Below are 13,260 nucleotides of genomic sequence, written 5' to 3' on the forward strand. Positions count from 1 at the left end.
TTCTCTGAAAACGCATTTCCTCTCTTTGCCTCTCCTCGCTTTCAATAGAAAAAGTGGGCGGAGTCTCCTACACACAAAGTATAGTGGCCGGCGCGAACCCAGGAAGTGTCGGCTGCTTGATGTGGAACGCGCGCTTGGCTCTATCTGTTGCACTGTTCTGCAACGGACATTCGAGGGGAATCGCTGAAAATTGATAGTATGACACTTTGAAATATATAGAATCCGAAAATCTTCTTTTTAAAATATAAAGTATTCAAAAGGTATGGTAATTTTGGTATAAAAGTAGTCAATTCATGGTTATAAATTATGGTTATAAATTTTTTCTGTTGCTTTTCTGAAAAGCCATTGAAGCGTTTATTATGGCTCGACAAAAGGGAAAACAAAACATTTTCCCGAAAGTCAATGGTCATCTATAAAACTGAAGCTATTTATCAGTGTGCTCTGAAATTCCGGTATCATCTGGACAAATTGTCTTTTTTTTTACTTTTCAGTATCAACCAGTTGTCAAACCTCATGTACAATATCTTTCGTTCTATTGAAACAGTTATCCGATATCCGTTATTCAGAATCATGGAAATAAACGACATAAAGATACATTCAAGAATATACAACAATGATGGGAAAAGTGACGAGGTCTTTCTGGAAGAAAAAAGGGCACAAATGCTGTCATTTCTCATTCATTCAAGCAAACTGGATCATGATCTACAATGAATGCATCGCAGTTTTCTATATGTCTGCTTTTTTGCTGAACATATTCTTCTACTTTCGATGAGGGGAAGAGACTAGACCTACTTTCCGGAAAGATTATCCTGACTTTCTGTATTTGTATTTGCCAGTTAACATGATCAGGATTTTCTTTCTTCTGTTATTCGTTAGTTCCAGTTTGGTTGCAGATGGTAGACAATATTTTAATGGTAAGAAGATTAACAATTTCAAAATCTTAGTTTTCTTTTCCAGACAAAGTCCAGCGCGCTTTTCAGCAAGCGGAGTCTGAGATTCTTTCATTTCGACCCCATTCCGACTTTTCCCAAGAAAGTTCACTGATGATCAATTACAGCATTGCAGCTTTAGCTGCCATAAAAATCTCTCAAACCAATAGAGATAATGATGGGAATCTTCCACATCGTCTATGTCCCTTGAAGAAATATAAATGCTCTTATGGGAAATATCGACACTTTGATGGACGGTGCACTAACATTTTTTCACCTTTATCTGGCAGTGCATTTTCACCGTTTTCCCGAAGATTAAAGGCCAATTATGATGATGATATCTCGCTTCCAAGATTCCACGGATTCCGTAATAAACTTCTCCCACAAGTGGAAATTATTGAAAAACAAATTGCCAAAGTTGCTGCATCATTCCCTATACCACTGACGTCTACATTTTTGGATTTCTCAGATTTTCTATACAACGATCTGGCGAAGTTCGTAAAGCTTCAAGAAGGGCTGGGATGTTGTGGAATTGGAAGAAGTGGAGAATGTGTAAGCATTGGGGAACAGTGAGTCCTTATTTTGTTTCCAATTTTTCAAAAATGTTTCAGCTTACTCGATTGCTATATTCGGTCTGCTGCAGCTCCATACAATCATTGCTCGCTGGGTCAAAGAGAACAAATGAACTTGGCAACAGCATTTATCGATGGAGGACCGATTTATCAGGACTTGAAAGATCTTACCAAAGCCAAAATTACATCTACAGTCACCCTGGATTCTAAATCTTCCATTTACAACTTGCTCATAGACGAACACAATTGGGTTGTCAATCAAATTCAGACCGCTTTTCCAGATATGAGTGTAGAACTAGTTTTTGAAGAGGCTAGAAAATTTGTGATTGCTGAAATCCAGCACATTGCATTTGAGCATTTCTTACCTATTGTGTTGGGAGAAGAAACCATGGTAGGCGGTTCAGAGGAAATAAAAAACTTAGATACTTTGCAGGAAAAATACGATTTGCGTGCTTCTCATTGTGATGGCGGCGCTTGCCATGAAGTCGATGCAAACACATTGAATGAGTATGGGAGTGCTGTGGGATTGTTTTACAAATATATGACAGCACCTGACAAGTCATTGTTAGCTTTTTCGGAAGCTTTTCCGTTTGATTATTTTAGTATTCTAGAATCTTCAATCCTTCTCATTACTCTACATCGGAATTCTCAACATCAACATCCACAACAACATCATCTAGTTCAACATTTATTGAGATTTTAATGAAAGGAAGAGATCATGGAATCCCAACTTATTCTGAATGGAGGAAAGAGTGTGGTGGTGGAAAGTTAGAATCGTATGAGCAATTGATAGGATTGATTGATGATCGAGTGTTGAAAAGTGTTAGAGATCTGTTCCCAGATGTAGTCACGTCACGAATACTTCCACGGTGAATTTAAGTGTTTCAGATCCGAGATGTTGATCTGATAATTTTGGGAATTGCTGAGAATCCTGTATATGGAAGTTTACTAGGACCAACCTTTGGCTGCATCATGGCCCTTCAGTTTCAAAAAGTGTGTTTGTGATTTTCAAAAATTCTTCATCTACCTCAACTAAAAGGAACACCTCTTCAGACTAAATTTGGAGACTCCTATTGGTACACTAACAAACTGAACAACGAGCAACTGGAAGAAGTTCAGAAAGCTTCTATTAGTTCATTGATTTGTAGACATCAAAAAGCATCTATAATCCAAAAAGATGGGTTCAGAGCAGCAGATAATTTTCAGTAAGTTGTCACTTTGAAAAATGCAAAAAAAAAAAACAATTTCGATTCAGAAATATCCCCATATTTTGTAATTCCTCTGTTTTTACATGGCCGGATTTTTCGAAATGGGTTTCTGCGCCGGAAAAACAGAAAAACACTCAATTCGACGTTATTCTTGGAGAATGCATTCAGGAAGTATCCGCTGCCAGAAATCGTCAAAAATCTGAAGTTCTTCAAGACGGACTTCACAATTCTGTAGCTTTGAAGTCATATGGAAGTATGATGCTGGCCAAAGATGAAGCTGTATATGAAGCAAATGTGTCTTTCATTTTATTGGAAGCCACTAGGAAGTTGGTGAAGCTTCAAAACATCGAGTTGGACTCCATACAGGGAGTTTATATTGGAGAAGACTTTGGAGTGAAAAGTGATACTCAATGCAATCCCAAAGACTTTCCGTGTGACCCAACAAATCCATATAGGTAAAATAAATAGTTTGCCTGAAAACTTGTAAATTTAAAATCAGATCCTACACTGGATGGTGCAACAATTTGGAATCGCCTTCTCTGGCGAACACTTTTCGAGAACTGAAACGTCTTCTACCACCTGTTTATGAAGATGGAATAAACTTGCCGCGATCCAAGACTACCACTGGGTCTAGATTACCTTCTCCAAGAGCCATTTCAAATGTTGTTCATCATGCCAAGAAACTAGAGCATGCCAAATACTCGCATTTTGTGATGGAGTTTGGTCAGTTCATTGACCACGACATAACCCATTCTCCTGTTGATCAAAACACCGACGGTACTCCATTGAATTGTTCTCGATGTGACTCTAATCGTTCTGTATCACCATCCTGCTTTCCAATTCCAGTTCTAGCAACTGATCTGCATTTTGAACCATTCTCCTGTCTGTCCTTTGTTCGCTCCCTACCTTCCCAGAAGGCATTAGGTTATCGTAATCAAATGAATCAAGTGAGTTATCATTTGCCATTGCTCTTCTATTTTTTCTATTTAAGGTTAGTGCCTATCTGGATGGTTCTGTTATGTACGGCTCGACGAAATGCGAGGGAGATAGATTGAGGACATTTCAGGATGGCAAAATGAAAACAACACAGATTTCGAAATCGAGGAGGCACTATGGAATCACTTTGAGTCAATCAGACGAATCTGAACAAGATGGTTGTGTCTCTTCTCCAGATTCACCGTGTTTTATTGCAGGTTTCTAAAGAAAAAAAAGAGAAAAAGAAAACACCTCATAATTAAGATATGTTTTCAGGAGACGATAGAAACTCTCAACAGGCTCTCCTTATTGCTGTTCACACTGTTTTCCATCGTGAGCATGAACGATTAACCAGTCTGTTCAAAAAAGTCAATCCGCATTGGGAGGATGAGAGGATTTATCAGGAGACAAGAAAATTGATTTCTGCAGAGTTTGCACATATTGTCTACAACGAATACCTTCCGATTATTGTCGGTCAAAAAATGATGGATGATTATGACCTGAGACCCAGACAAGAAGGATATTACAAAGGTGCGCCATTCTGAAAAAAACTCTTTCGGAAACACATAGCATTTCAGGATATGAAAACTGTGATGCATCAATCCTTCAACCATTCGCCACTGCTGCTTTTCGGTTCGGCCATTCTACAGTAACCCGGTTCACTCCAATGCAAGAAACTGTACTCTCTCCTGCCACCAGAGTAGTAGACTTAGCTTCTGATTTTTTGAACATGTCTAAAATTTATAACAATGAGGCAGTGGAGCAGATATTGGGAGGAATGCACGGAAGACATCAGATGATGACTGATAGATTTGTCGATGATTCTGTAAGAAACTTTTTGTTTTCTGATCGTGGAAGACGCGGAACTGGATTAGACTTGATTGCAATTAATATTCAAAGGGGACGAGATCATGGGATTCCGCCGTATAATCAATATAGGTTATTTTGAATTTCAGCGGTTTGATTTCTGCTATAAGCCATTTCAGATCATTCTGTGGTCTGTCTCGCCTCACTTCTTTCTACTCGATTTTCTCGGATATTGATCAGGATGGTTTAACGGCCATTGGAAACGTATACGAATCTCCGGATGACATTGATTTATTCACTGGAATTGTCTCGGAAAAAGTTATTCCTGGAGGGATAGTTGGCCCCACTGCTTCATGTATCATTGCGGAACAATTCAGAAGATTGAAAAAATGTGATAGATTTTATTACGAGAACGGAAAGGATTACTCAAAATTCACCGTCGAACAGTTGAAGGAGATTAGAAAAGTGACAATGAGCTCGTTAATTTGTGCAAACACGAAAGTTCCTAAAATAGCCAAAGATGTATTTTCCGTGCCAGATCCTTTTAGGTAAGTTGACATAAATAGTTAAATCTTACAATTAATTTCGTTTATTACAGTAATCCGCTAATTGACTGTGACCTGTACTCAAAACTGGATATATCGAAATGGCGAGAAGCTAAATATTGCATCTACAGAGACAAGTCTATTCCTTTACATTCAACAATGAAAATCAGTCCGTGCACAAAATGTACATGTACCAGTGATGGGGTAGGTTCAACCATATTTGTTGCAACAATACAAAAACAAAATCCGCATTTGAACCACTTTGTTATTTAAAAGCATTTTCCAGATAAAATGTGCATTTCTATCCCCCGATTGCTCGTCATACAGCAATGAGATACTGGCAGAGGTATTTGTTTAGTTCCGGGTATAATTAATGATAGCCTTCCTCTTTTTTTCAGGATCCAATCTGCTTTATGCAATGTGTCAACCGAATCAGAGACGATTTGGGAAATGGAAAATGGAGAATAAAATAAACATAATAGGAAGAGAAACGCATGAAACTTTTGAAATTCTTCTTCTTATTTTTTTTGAAGTTTCACACAGGCTATTAGTTATTCAGAATCGACCGCTCCAAGAGTGAGAAACGAGAAACTAGATTATAGATACAGAGGACCGTGGAAGGTTTAAATTGTACTGCTCAGTCGGTATTCAGCGGTACCTGCATTCTATCGGAGAAAGTGCAAGAAAAAATTAATTTAAAGGAAAAGTCCTGGACGAAAAATCTTAAGTGAGTCTTTCTTTTGAGTACTCTCCATTAAATGAATAATCGGCATATCCAATTTGTACATCTCTCCTTCTTCTTCTTCTTTTGTATCAACATCTTCTTTTTCGTCGACGTCTCGTTTTTATTCTTCTTCTTTTCCCCATACCTGTTCAGTGTCCTAAGGAGGGTATAATGCCCGATATACATCTCTCGTTGTCTCTTTTCTTATGTTTTCTTCATCTTCCCTCGCGCGGGCTTTTCTTCCCTAAACCGGCCGTTAGAATATCCACGATTTTTTTTTCAGGATTTTTGAATTTTTGTAACGTATATTTGATAAATAGCTCTGAAATTTCAGCTGAAACTAATTTAAATTTCTGATTTTCGAGCCAAATTTGGCCTTAGTGCAATAGAGCGCGCTTTCATAGCTCCCCGTCATTTAAGATTTTTTCCAGTTTCAATTGATTTACAAAATTTTTTAAAAAATAAGTGAGAAATATGTTCAAAGTATCGTACTCGATAACTTCCAGCATAGTGGCGACCAAACACAATGGAATGAGCCAACAAGTGTCGCCGCGGTGCACGACATCAAGTTTGCAATATTCTCAGTTGCCGAAGGTTTTTATAGTTTCCACAAAATATCGTAAACTTTTCAAAAGATTTTCAGGTAAAACCGGACGACCATTTGTCGCCCAATACTCGTGTACTCATCACAAAGCTCGAGGTTTGTCAGTGATTAATTGAAAATTGACCGACAGTGACTGATGCCAATCATCAGACTGATGCCAAAAGCGAAAATGGACCGGTCTTGGTCAGCGCAGAACGGCTTTCGCTTAGCGAATTTATTGATTTTTACACTTCCAAGAGAAACTATCTTTCGGTTGTTTTCAACATTCAGTTAATCTGAGTGAAAACAAGGGAAAGCTAGAAAAACTGAAGAATACTAACTAAAAAACGAAAGAAAACAGTTTTCAGTAACTAATTGTGAGAAATGTTTTTATTTCGCGCTCTCATGTGTCTGAAAATCTCAAGAAAAATGTAAAAACCTTTGTCTTTTGCCTTTATTTGCTAAGCTGAGAAACTCTGAGTCATCCGGCCGTGGCCTAGCACCCTCTCTTCCATCTCCTGTTTTTAGCAGAATTGAGCTCGCAAAAGCAAAAACATAACAACACCCTGGGTATTTACAGGATAGTATGCTAAGAAAAAGCCGATCAATAATGTCCATGGTTTTCGGAAGGAAAAAAGCAAAGGATCGTGCGGAGAAAGGACATCCGTATGTAGAAGTGAGTTGCCCTTATATATATTTTTGTGAAAAGGAGGCTATAATCTAAAGTGAAACTTAAAAAAACCGATAATACCTATTTATTTCAGGCATCAGTATCTCACGCCCTCGTTGTAATATTTCTTGAATACTTTGCATGGGGACTGCTGACAGTGCCCGTTATAAATGTAAATACTCTATATTCAAAAGTATCAATTTTAAAAAATTGTTCCAGGTTCTTGCCGAAACGTTTCCAACTAATAAGTTTCTGATGAATGGGCTTGTGTTAGGAGTTAAAGTAAGTTTTTAATTTATTGAAACTCGAGTAACTTATGGAGAAATTCGTGTCACCACTTACCCACTAGTTTAACTTTCTCAGGGTTCAAAAAGAAAAAAATTCCGGAAATTTTTTCCTTCCATTCTGCCCTTTTAAAGCGATTGCTGCTAAAATCGCCCCAACAAAAAGGAAAAAAAAACCAAATTATAGTCATCATCGCTGATTGTGTTTGTTTTACTAGAAAATACTTTAAAGCTATTCTTGTCAGCTGACTAAAGTATAATTATCTTTTTTCCAGGGCCTCCTATCGTTCTTGTCGGCTCCTCTTGTCGGTGCACTTTCCGATGTATGGGGTCGTAAAGCATTTCTGATTTTGACGGTGTTATGTACCTGTATGCCGATTCCATGTCTGAAAATCAGTCCATGGTGGTACTTCTCTCTGTTCAGTCTCAGTGGTCTTTTCTCCGTAACGTTCAGTGTAATATTGGCATATGTAGCAGATATCACGGATAAATCGGTCAGATTTTGTATACTGTCCACTAGCAATCATCTTTAAAATTTGTAGGAGCGATCTTCAGCATATGGTCTTGTCTCTGCTACATTCGCAGCTTCCCTCGTGACTTCGCCAGCTCTTGGGGCCTACATATCAGAAGTATATGGAGACAGTTTTGTCGTTCTTCTTGCCACAATCGTCTCTATCGCCGACGTCGTCTTTATTGTTCTTTTTGTTCCCGAATCGTTGCCATCACGTCGAAACACTGGATCCTCTTCACAGATCACACCGAACGAGGTGTTCAATTGGCAACAGGCAGATCCTTTCGGATCGTTGAGAATCGTGTGGGAAGATAAGTTGGTGAGTTTCTGATGTGTATCAATATAACATTATATACAACAAAAAATCAGTATTTCCATTTTTTTCAGGTTCTTCAACTCGCCACTATAGTCTTCTTATCATACCTGCCCGAGTCTGGTCAGTTCTCATGCTTCTTTGTCTATCTTAAGCTTGTTGTCGGCTTCTCACCGGAAGCCGTCGCCATGTACATTGGACTTGTTGGAATTCTCTCAGTTGTGGCTCAAACTGGTTTTCTTCATTGTCTGACAAGCAGATTTGGTACAAAGCACACAATCACGCTCGGTTTGATATTTCAGCTGATCCAACTGACGTGGTATGGACTCGGCACTCAGTAAGTATTGATGTTTCTACTCTCATTTAAACCTCTGGTTACAGATACTGGATGATGTGGGCAGCTGGAGTATTGGCTGCCATGAGCAGTATCACTTATCCATCAATCTCGGCATTCGTCTCAATTCTTTCGGACAAGGATAAACAAGGAACGGTCCAGGGTGTGATCACGGGAATTCGTGGGTTGTGTACCGGATTTGGACCCGCACTTTTTGGCACAGTCTTCTACTTGTTCGACGTAGATTTAGAGGATGAGAAAAGCGCCGGACCGTTATCGCTGATGGCACCAAGGAAGATTCCAGAAAAAATATTGGCGCCTAGTAGAAATGAGAGTTCGTGGGTGAGAATCCACTTGAAATTGCTTGAAATTTTTACGAATAATTTTTAGATCCAACAACAAGTAGAACGAGCAGCTGCGTTTGACTGGCAGTTCATTCCGGGACCTCCGTTCTTGATAGGTGCCATGATGGTACTATTCGCTTTACTCATAAACTCAACACTTCCTCACACGCCGGCAGCATCGAAATATTTCCGAAGGTCACCAACCCATTCTCGACAGTCATCAGATACTGCACGTCTTCTGAGCAATTCGGATTCTTCACCTCATTGCTGATTCCGAACAAGACAACTACAAGGAATTCGCATATCTTTTTCTCAAACGGAAAAACTTGTGATACATATTTATTTTATACATACACATTTCTCGATTCGTTTTTTTCTCTCCTAAAATGGTCCATTATTTTCGGGTATTTTTCTCTCTGTCTCTTCTTTACATGATGAATTCTTTTGACCCTTCAATAAGTAAGTAACTTCATCATCTGAAACCATCATAATTTCCATCCTTCCCCCGTTTTTTGCAATTCTTTGGGTATTAATTTCTTGTATCAAAGCAACGGAAAAATGTATAATAATCAGCAAATTTTTTCGCACCTCTTTCTTCCGGAATGGTTTTTTTTCATTCTTCTCATGAATCATTCGAGATTCTTTTTCATTCGAAACATACAATGACAACATCAGAAGCATAAATTTTTATTTCTATTCTTTTGAAAATGACTCCACCCACATAACGTCCAGCACACCTGGAATTCATTATAGACACAGAATGATTTCTGACCATATTGTCTTCCTATTAAGTGCTTGTCTACTGACCAACACTGCCTTTTTAGTAGTTAGTCAACAACAACATACTGAAATTTCGTATTCCCCTAAAGACCAGCTCACAGGTGGAATTTGGTGAAATAATTTCAAAAATGTTCTAGTTCAGAATCCAAAGAATGGACCCGTTTAGCAATCCAGAGACTATGGGCGGAGCGAGAACTAATGGGAACCACTCCAATCCACGTGGTAGTTCCGACTGGCATGACAAATGTGAAAATTGTATTCAAAAATGAATCAGCCTCTCCAACTGGGTCACTTAAGCATCGATACTCATGGGCACTAATGATGTGGGCGTTGCTAGAAGGGCATGTCAAAAATGGAACACATGTTTTTGAAGCGTCATCTGGGAATACTGCTTGCTCGCTGGGGTACATGTGTAGACTGTTGGGGTTGCAATTTACTGCGGTGGTGGGTTTTTGAGTACCATTCTAGAAAATCTAAATTGAGTTAGTGCAGGTTCCTGATACAATTGAATTAGTGAAAGTTCAACGCATTGAAGAGCAGGGTGGATCGGTGGTTAGAGTTCCTATTTCTGATAGGTTGTTTACCAAATATCTGTCAAACACAATCGTTCCGTTTTCAGATTAATAATAGCCGAACAGCTAGCCAAATCAACTGGTGGATTTTTTATGAATCAGTTTAAGAATGCTTTCCATGCAGAGGAATTCCATGAGAGTAATACCCTAACAGCACTTTCCCAAATAGTTGAACTTTGCAGGCGGTTCTTCTACTAAAAAGTCTGCAAATCTCATGGATGAACTCTTGATTCAGCTGAACCACACACCTCCAGGTGTCTTTATTCACCCTGCTGGAACAGGAGGTACACTCTCTTCAATTGGAAGATATGCCAAAAAGTACGGGTTGAACACCCAGATCGTTTTGGCAGATACTCAGTTTTCAATTTACTATGATTATGTGCTCAATGGAACGTAAGTGAAACTTTGTTTTTGCCTCTGACTTAAAATCCTCAAAAGACTTCTATTGACCAACTAACAAAAAAGTCTCACCACATTTAATACAAGATACCTATTGAAGTTTCTCAAAACAAACCGGTGCTCATCACTGGATCACTCCTGGTATGGCTGGAATTGGTTATGGAGCTATGGGACCTGCAAAAATAGCAGAGACAACTAGTCTAGATCCAGCAGTTATTGATCGTGTTTTAAAAATTCCTGATCTTGCCAGTACTGCTGCTATGAAAGTGGCAAGAGATATTGGAATAAATGGAGGGACAAGTACTGGAGTGAATTTTCTAGCTGCTTTGCATATTGGGGCATTGTATAAAACTCAACCGGTGAGCATAGCAACAATACTAGCAGATTCCGGGAAATACTACGAGATGACGTATTTTGAGAGGAATTGGATTGCTCAGAAATTTGAATTTCATGGCGGCCTTCCGGTATCGAAACAAATCAAAAATTTTATTGAATCTATTGTTTTTCCAGATATATGATTGCTGGATTCAGGTTATCACAAAATCGTTTGCCACTGGAAAAGATCCATTGGAACGTGGACAAAAAATATGCTCAGTACAAAGTTTTTAGTTACAATTCGTGATTCCCTGAAAACAAAAAAAGAATAAATTATGAATAACGCTTCGATGAATTAGTTAATCATTCTAGTAATAGCAAATAACTTGAATTCGATATTCAGAACATTTATATTGATAGAACATAAAAGACTGAAGCTTAGCAACATCTTGTGGCCAACAAGAATAAAAGATCAATTTCCAAGAAGTGAAAACTTCTGGGTGCAAAAATCAAATTTCTCCATCTCCAGCGTCACGTAAACGCCCTGTGGTAATGGAAACTGATTGAATTAATCTGTCTCCCTCCTTCTTCTCCGGCACACGACTCTAACCCATTTTTAGGTACAACATTACTTTTTTTTTCACTCCGATTTCCTTGATATTTCTTATGTATTATGAAAACTATTTTTATTCCATTAATGTTAGTGATGATGTTGTATGGCCTCAAATGGAGAAATGGGATCAGTTCCCGATATGGCAGACTCTGTTTTATATGTGTTTGAATGTTCACCATGTCTTGGTTTTGATTACAGTTCGAAAGTTTATGAAAGGCAGTTCGTTTTTCTTCATTTATTTTGTGACCGGTAATTTTGATACATAATGAACTGAGCCAATCATCTAAAAACACTTCCAGGTTGCTTTGATGTCTATTATTGCTACACACTTACCACATACAACATTTTCAAAAACACAATGAGTGGACCAATTTATGTGTGGTTATCTCAATTAAACAGTTCTAGTCTTTTCTTTGGGCTGTTCAATAATTTATTTGGCAATGGAATGATGGCAATAAATCGGTTTTGTGCAACTTTCTTGTCTTATGAGCGGTCAGTTTTTCTAACAGTACTACTCAGAGAATTTTTAGCGTCGAGTGGCGCCTTCCTGGCTCCTTCATGGATATTAGCGGAGGTATTCGGCTATCAGCCGGTGTTTTTGGCTAATATCGGCAGATATTGGCTAATAGCCAACTCAGCAACCACCATGCGTCTAGGCGGCGGCTGGAACTGTAGAGGGCCAGAGACTCGTGATAATTGAATCGAGCGGTGTGTTTCTGAAAAACATACCAAATTACTTCCCAAGAAATTTGAGAGTTCCCAAAAAAAGATTTACCGTAAAAACTGTAATATAACGCCACCTGTAATAGAAGGCCCCTCTAATACATCGCCATCATTAAAGAGTTCCTACAGATAGCAAAACAAAGTTTTTATGTTAATTAACATAGTAGAAGAGGAATCTAAAAGTTTAGTACCATTTGTTCTTATTTTGGTGTTAATCAAGTTAAAACCAATTTTTGTTACTTCACATCATCCCAAAACACCACTTCGAAAAATAGAACGCCATGGCGCTATAATACAGTTTTTACGGTCAATGTGTTATATTTTCTTTTGCGACTTCTGAGTTTTCCAGAAAAGAAACCATTCGGGGTTTTCAGATACTGGCGTCCCTTACACATCCTAATTTATTTTTCTTTGACTGCAACCATATCTTTGGCTTGTTGTACTCCTTATATCCTCCGCCATCGCTCATTTTATGTATCCAATGGGAACTGGGCTTACACAAATGTCAACTCGACGCTAATACTACAAAGATCTATTGCAATAGCAATCATTGGAATGTATGAAGTTATTGGAATTTCCATGAGTATTCTAACAGTTTACCGGCTGAAAATTCATGGAATTCGAAGTAAAAAGAATGAGAAGGTAGGTAAAATAATCGAACCACTTCCCACAGGAAAACTTTTTCAGAATCTAGTACTTGTGACTTCCCTTCATATTCTAGTTGACATCGTTGCTATGTTAATTATGATTGCGGAATTTCTTGAGTGGCAATTCTCATTGGCACTGTTTGCTGTGAAAAATGTTTTCCCTGTTACTTATACTGTAGTCATCCTAAATTCGGTCACAATGGTTGTCACAAACAAGCGGGTTCGGGATGCATACCTAATGACGATTAAGTTTTGGAAGAAGAGAGTGGAAGATCAGAACAGCTCATCCAGGCAACACACATCTTTACCGGCGACTCCAACGAACATAGGAAAGATTGCAGTTTTTTGACAACTAATTGAATGAAAACGTTCTCTATTTTTATTCCTACTAAAGGTTATAACATCTACAAAA

General features: G+C 38.4%; 4 protein-coding genes across 4 annotated transcripts; all 4 read left to right on the top strand.

Annotated features, from left to right (window-relative positions):
• Window positions 1-841: 841 nt before the first annotated feature.
• On the top strand, window positions 842-5,043 carry CBG06977 (the record flags this gene model as incomplete). The annotated part of the gene is made up of 13 exons (XM_045243245.1): window positions 842-914; window positions 958-1,498; window positions 1,541-1,892; window positions 1,935-2,065; window positions 2,113-2,344; window positions 2,390-2,494; window positions 2,555-2,706; window positions 2,757-3,164; window positions 3,209-3,656; window positions 3,701-3,902; window positions 3,961-4,215; window positions 4,263-4,623; window positions 4,671-5,043. 13 exons carry the CDS (start codon window positions 842-844, stop codon window positions 5,041-5,043), a joined length of 3,633 nt encoding a protein of 1,210 aa, XP_045093424.1.
• A 322-nt stretch (window positions 5,044-5,365) lies between these two features.
• Window positions 5,366-9,070, top strand: CBG06976 (the record flags this gene model as incomplete). Its single annotated transcript, XM_045243246.1, has 10 exons — window positions 5,366-5,382; window positions 6,267-6,468; window positions 6,924-7,019; window positions 7,108-7,185; window positions 7,233-7,295; window positions 7,573-7,791; window positions 7,840-8,127; window positions 8,196-8,458; window positions 8,503-8,797; window positions 8,846-9,070. 10 exons carry the CDS (start codon window positions 5,366-5,368, stop codon window positions 9,068-9,070), a joined length of 1,746 nt encoding a protein of 581 aa, XP_045093425.1.
• Window positions 9,071-9,559: 489 nt separating this feature from the next.
• On the top strand, window positions 9,560-11,159 carry CBG06975 (the record flags this gene model as incomplete). Its single annotated transcript, XM_045243247.1, has 7 exons — window positions 9,560-9,680; window positions 9,722-10,023; window positions 10,072-10,154; window positions 10,199-10,290; window positions 10,334-10,544; window positions 10,651-11,014; window positions 11,061-11,159. 7 exons carry the CDS (start codon window positions 9,560-9,562, stop codon window positions 11,157-11,159), a joined length of 1,272 nt encoding a protein of 423 aa, XP_045093426.1.
• A 372-nt stretch (window positions 11,160-11,531) lies between these two features.
• On the top strand, window positions 11,532-13,197 carry CBG25801 (the record flags this gene model as incomplete). The annotated part of the gene is made up of 4 exons (XM_045243248.1): window positions 11,532-11,727; window positions 11,778-11,970; window positions 12,576-12,843; window positions 12,889-13,197. The coding sequence occupies 4 exons, from the start codon at window positions 11,532-11,534 to the stop codon at window positions 13,195-13,197; spliced, it is 966 nt and encodes a 321-aa protein (XP_045098621.1).
• Window positions 13,198-13,260: the final 63 nt, after the last annotated feature.

This window comes from Caenorhabditis briggsae, assembly GCF_000004555.2.
Source record: "Caenorhabditis briggsae complete genome, chrII, whole genome shotgun sequence".
NCBI classification, from domain to species: Eukaryota; Metazoa; Nematoda; class Chromadorea; order Rhabditida; family Rhabditidae; genus Caenorhabditis; species Caenorhabditis briggsae.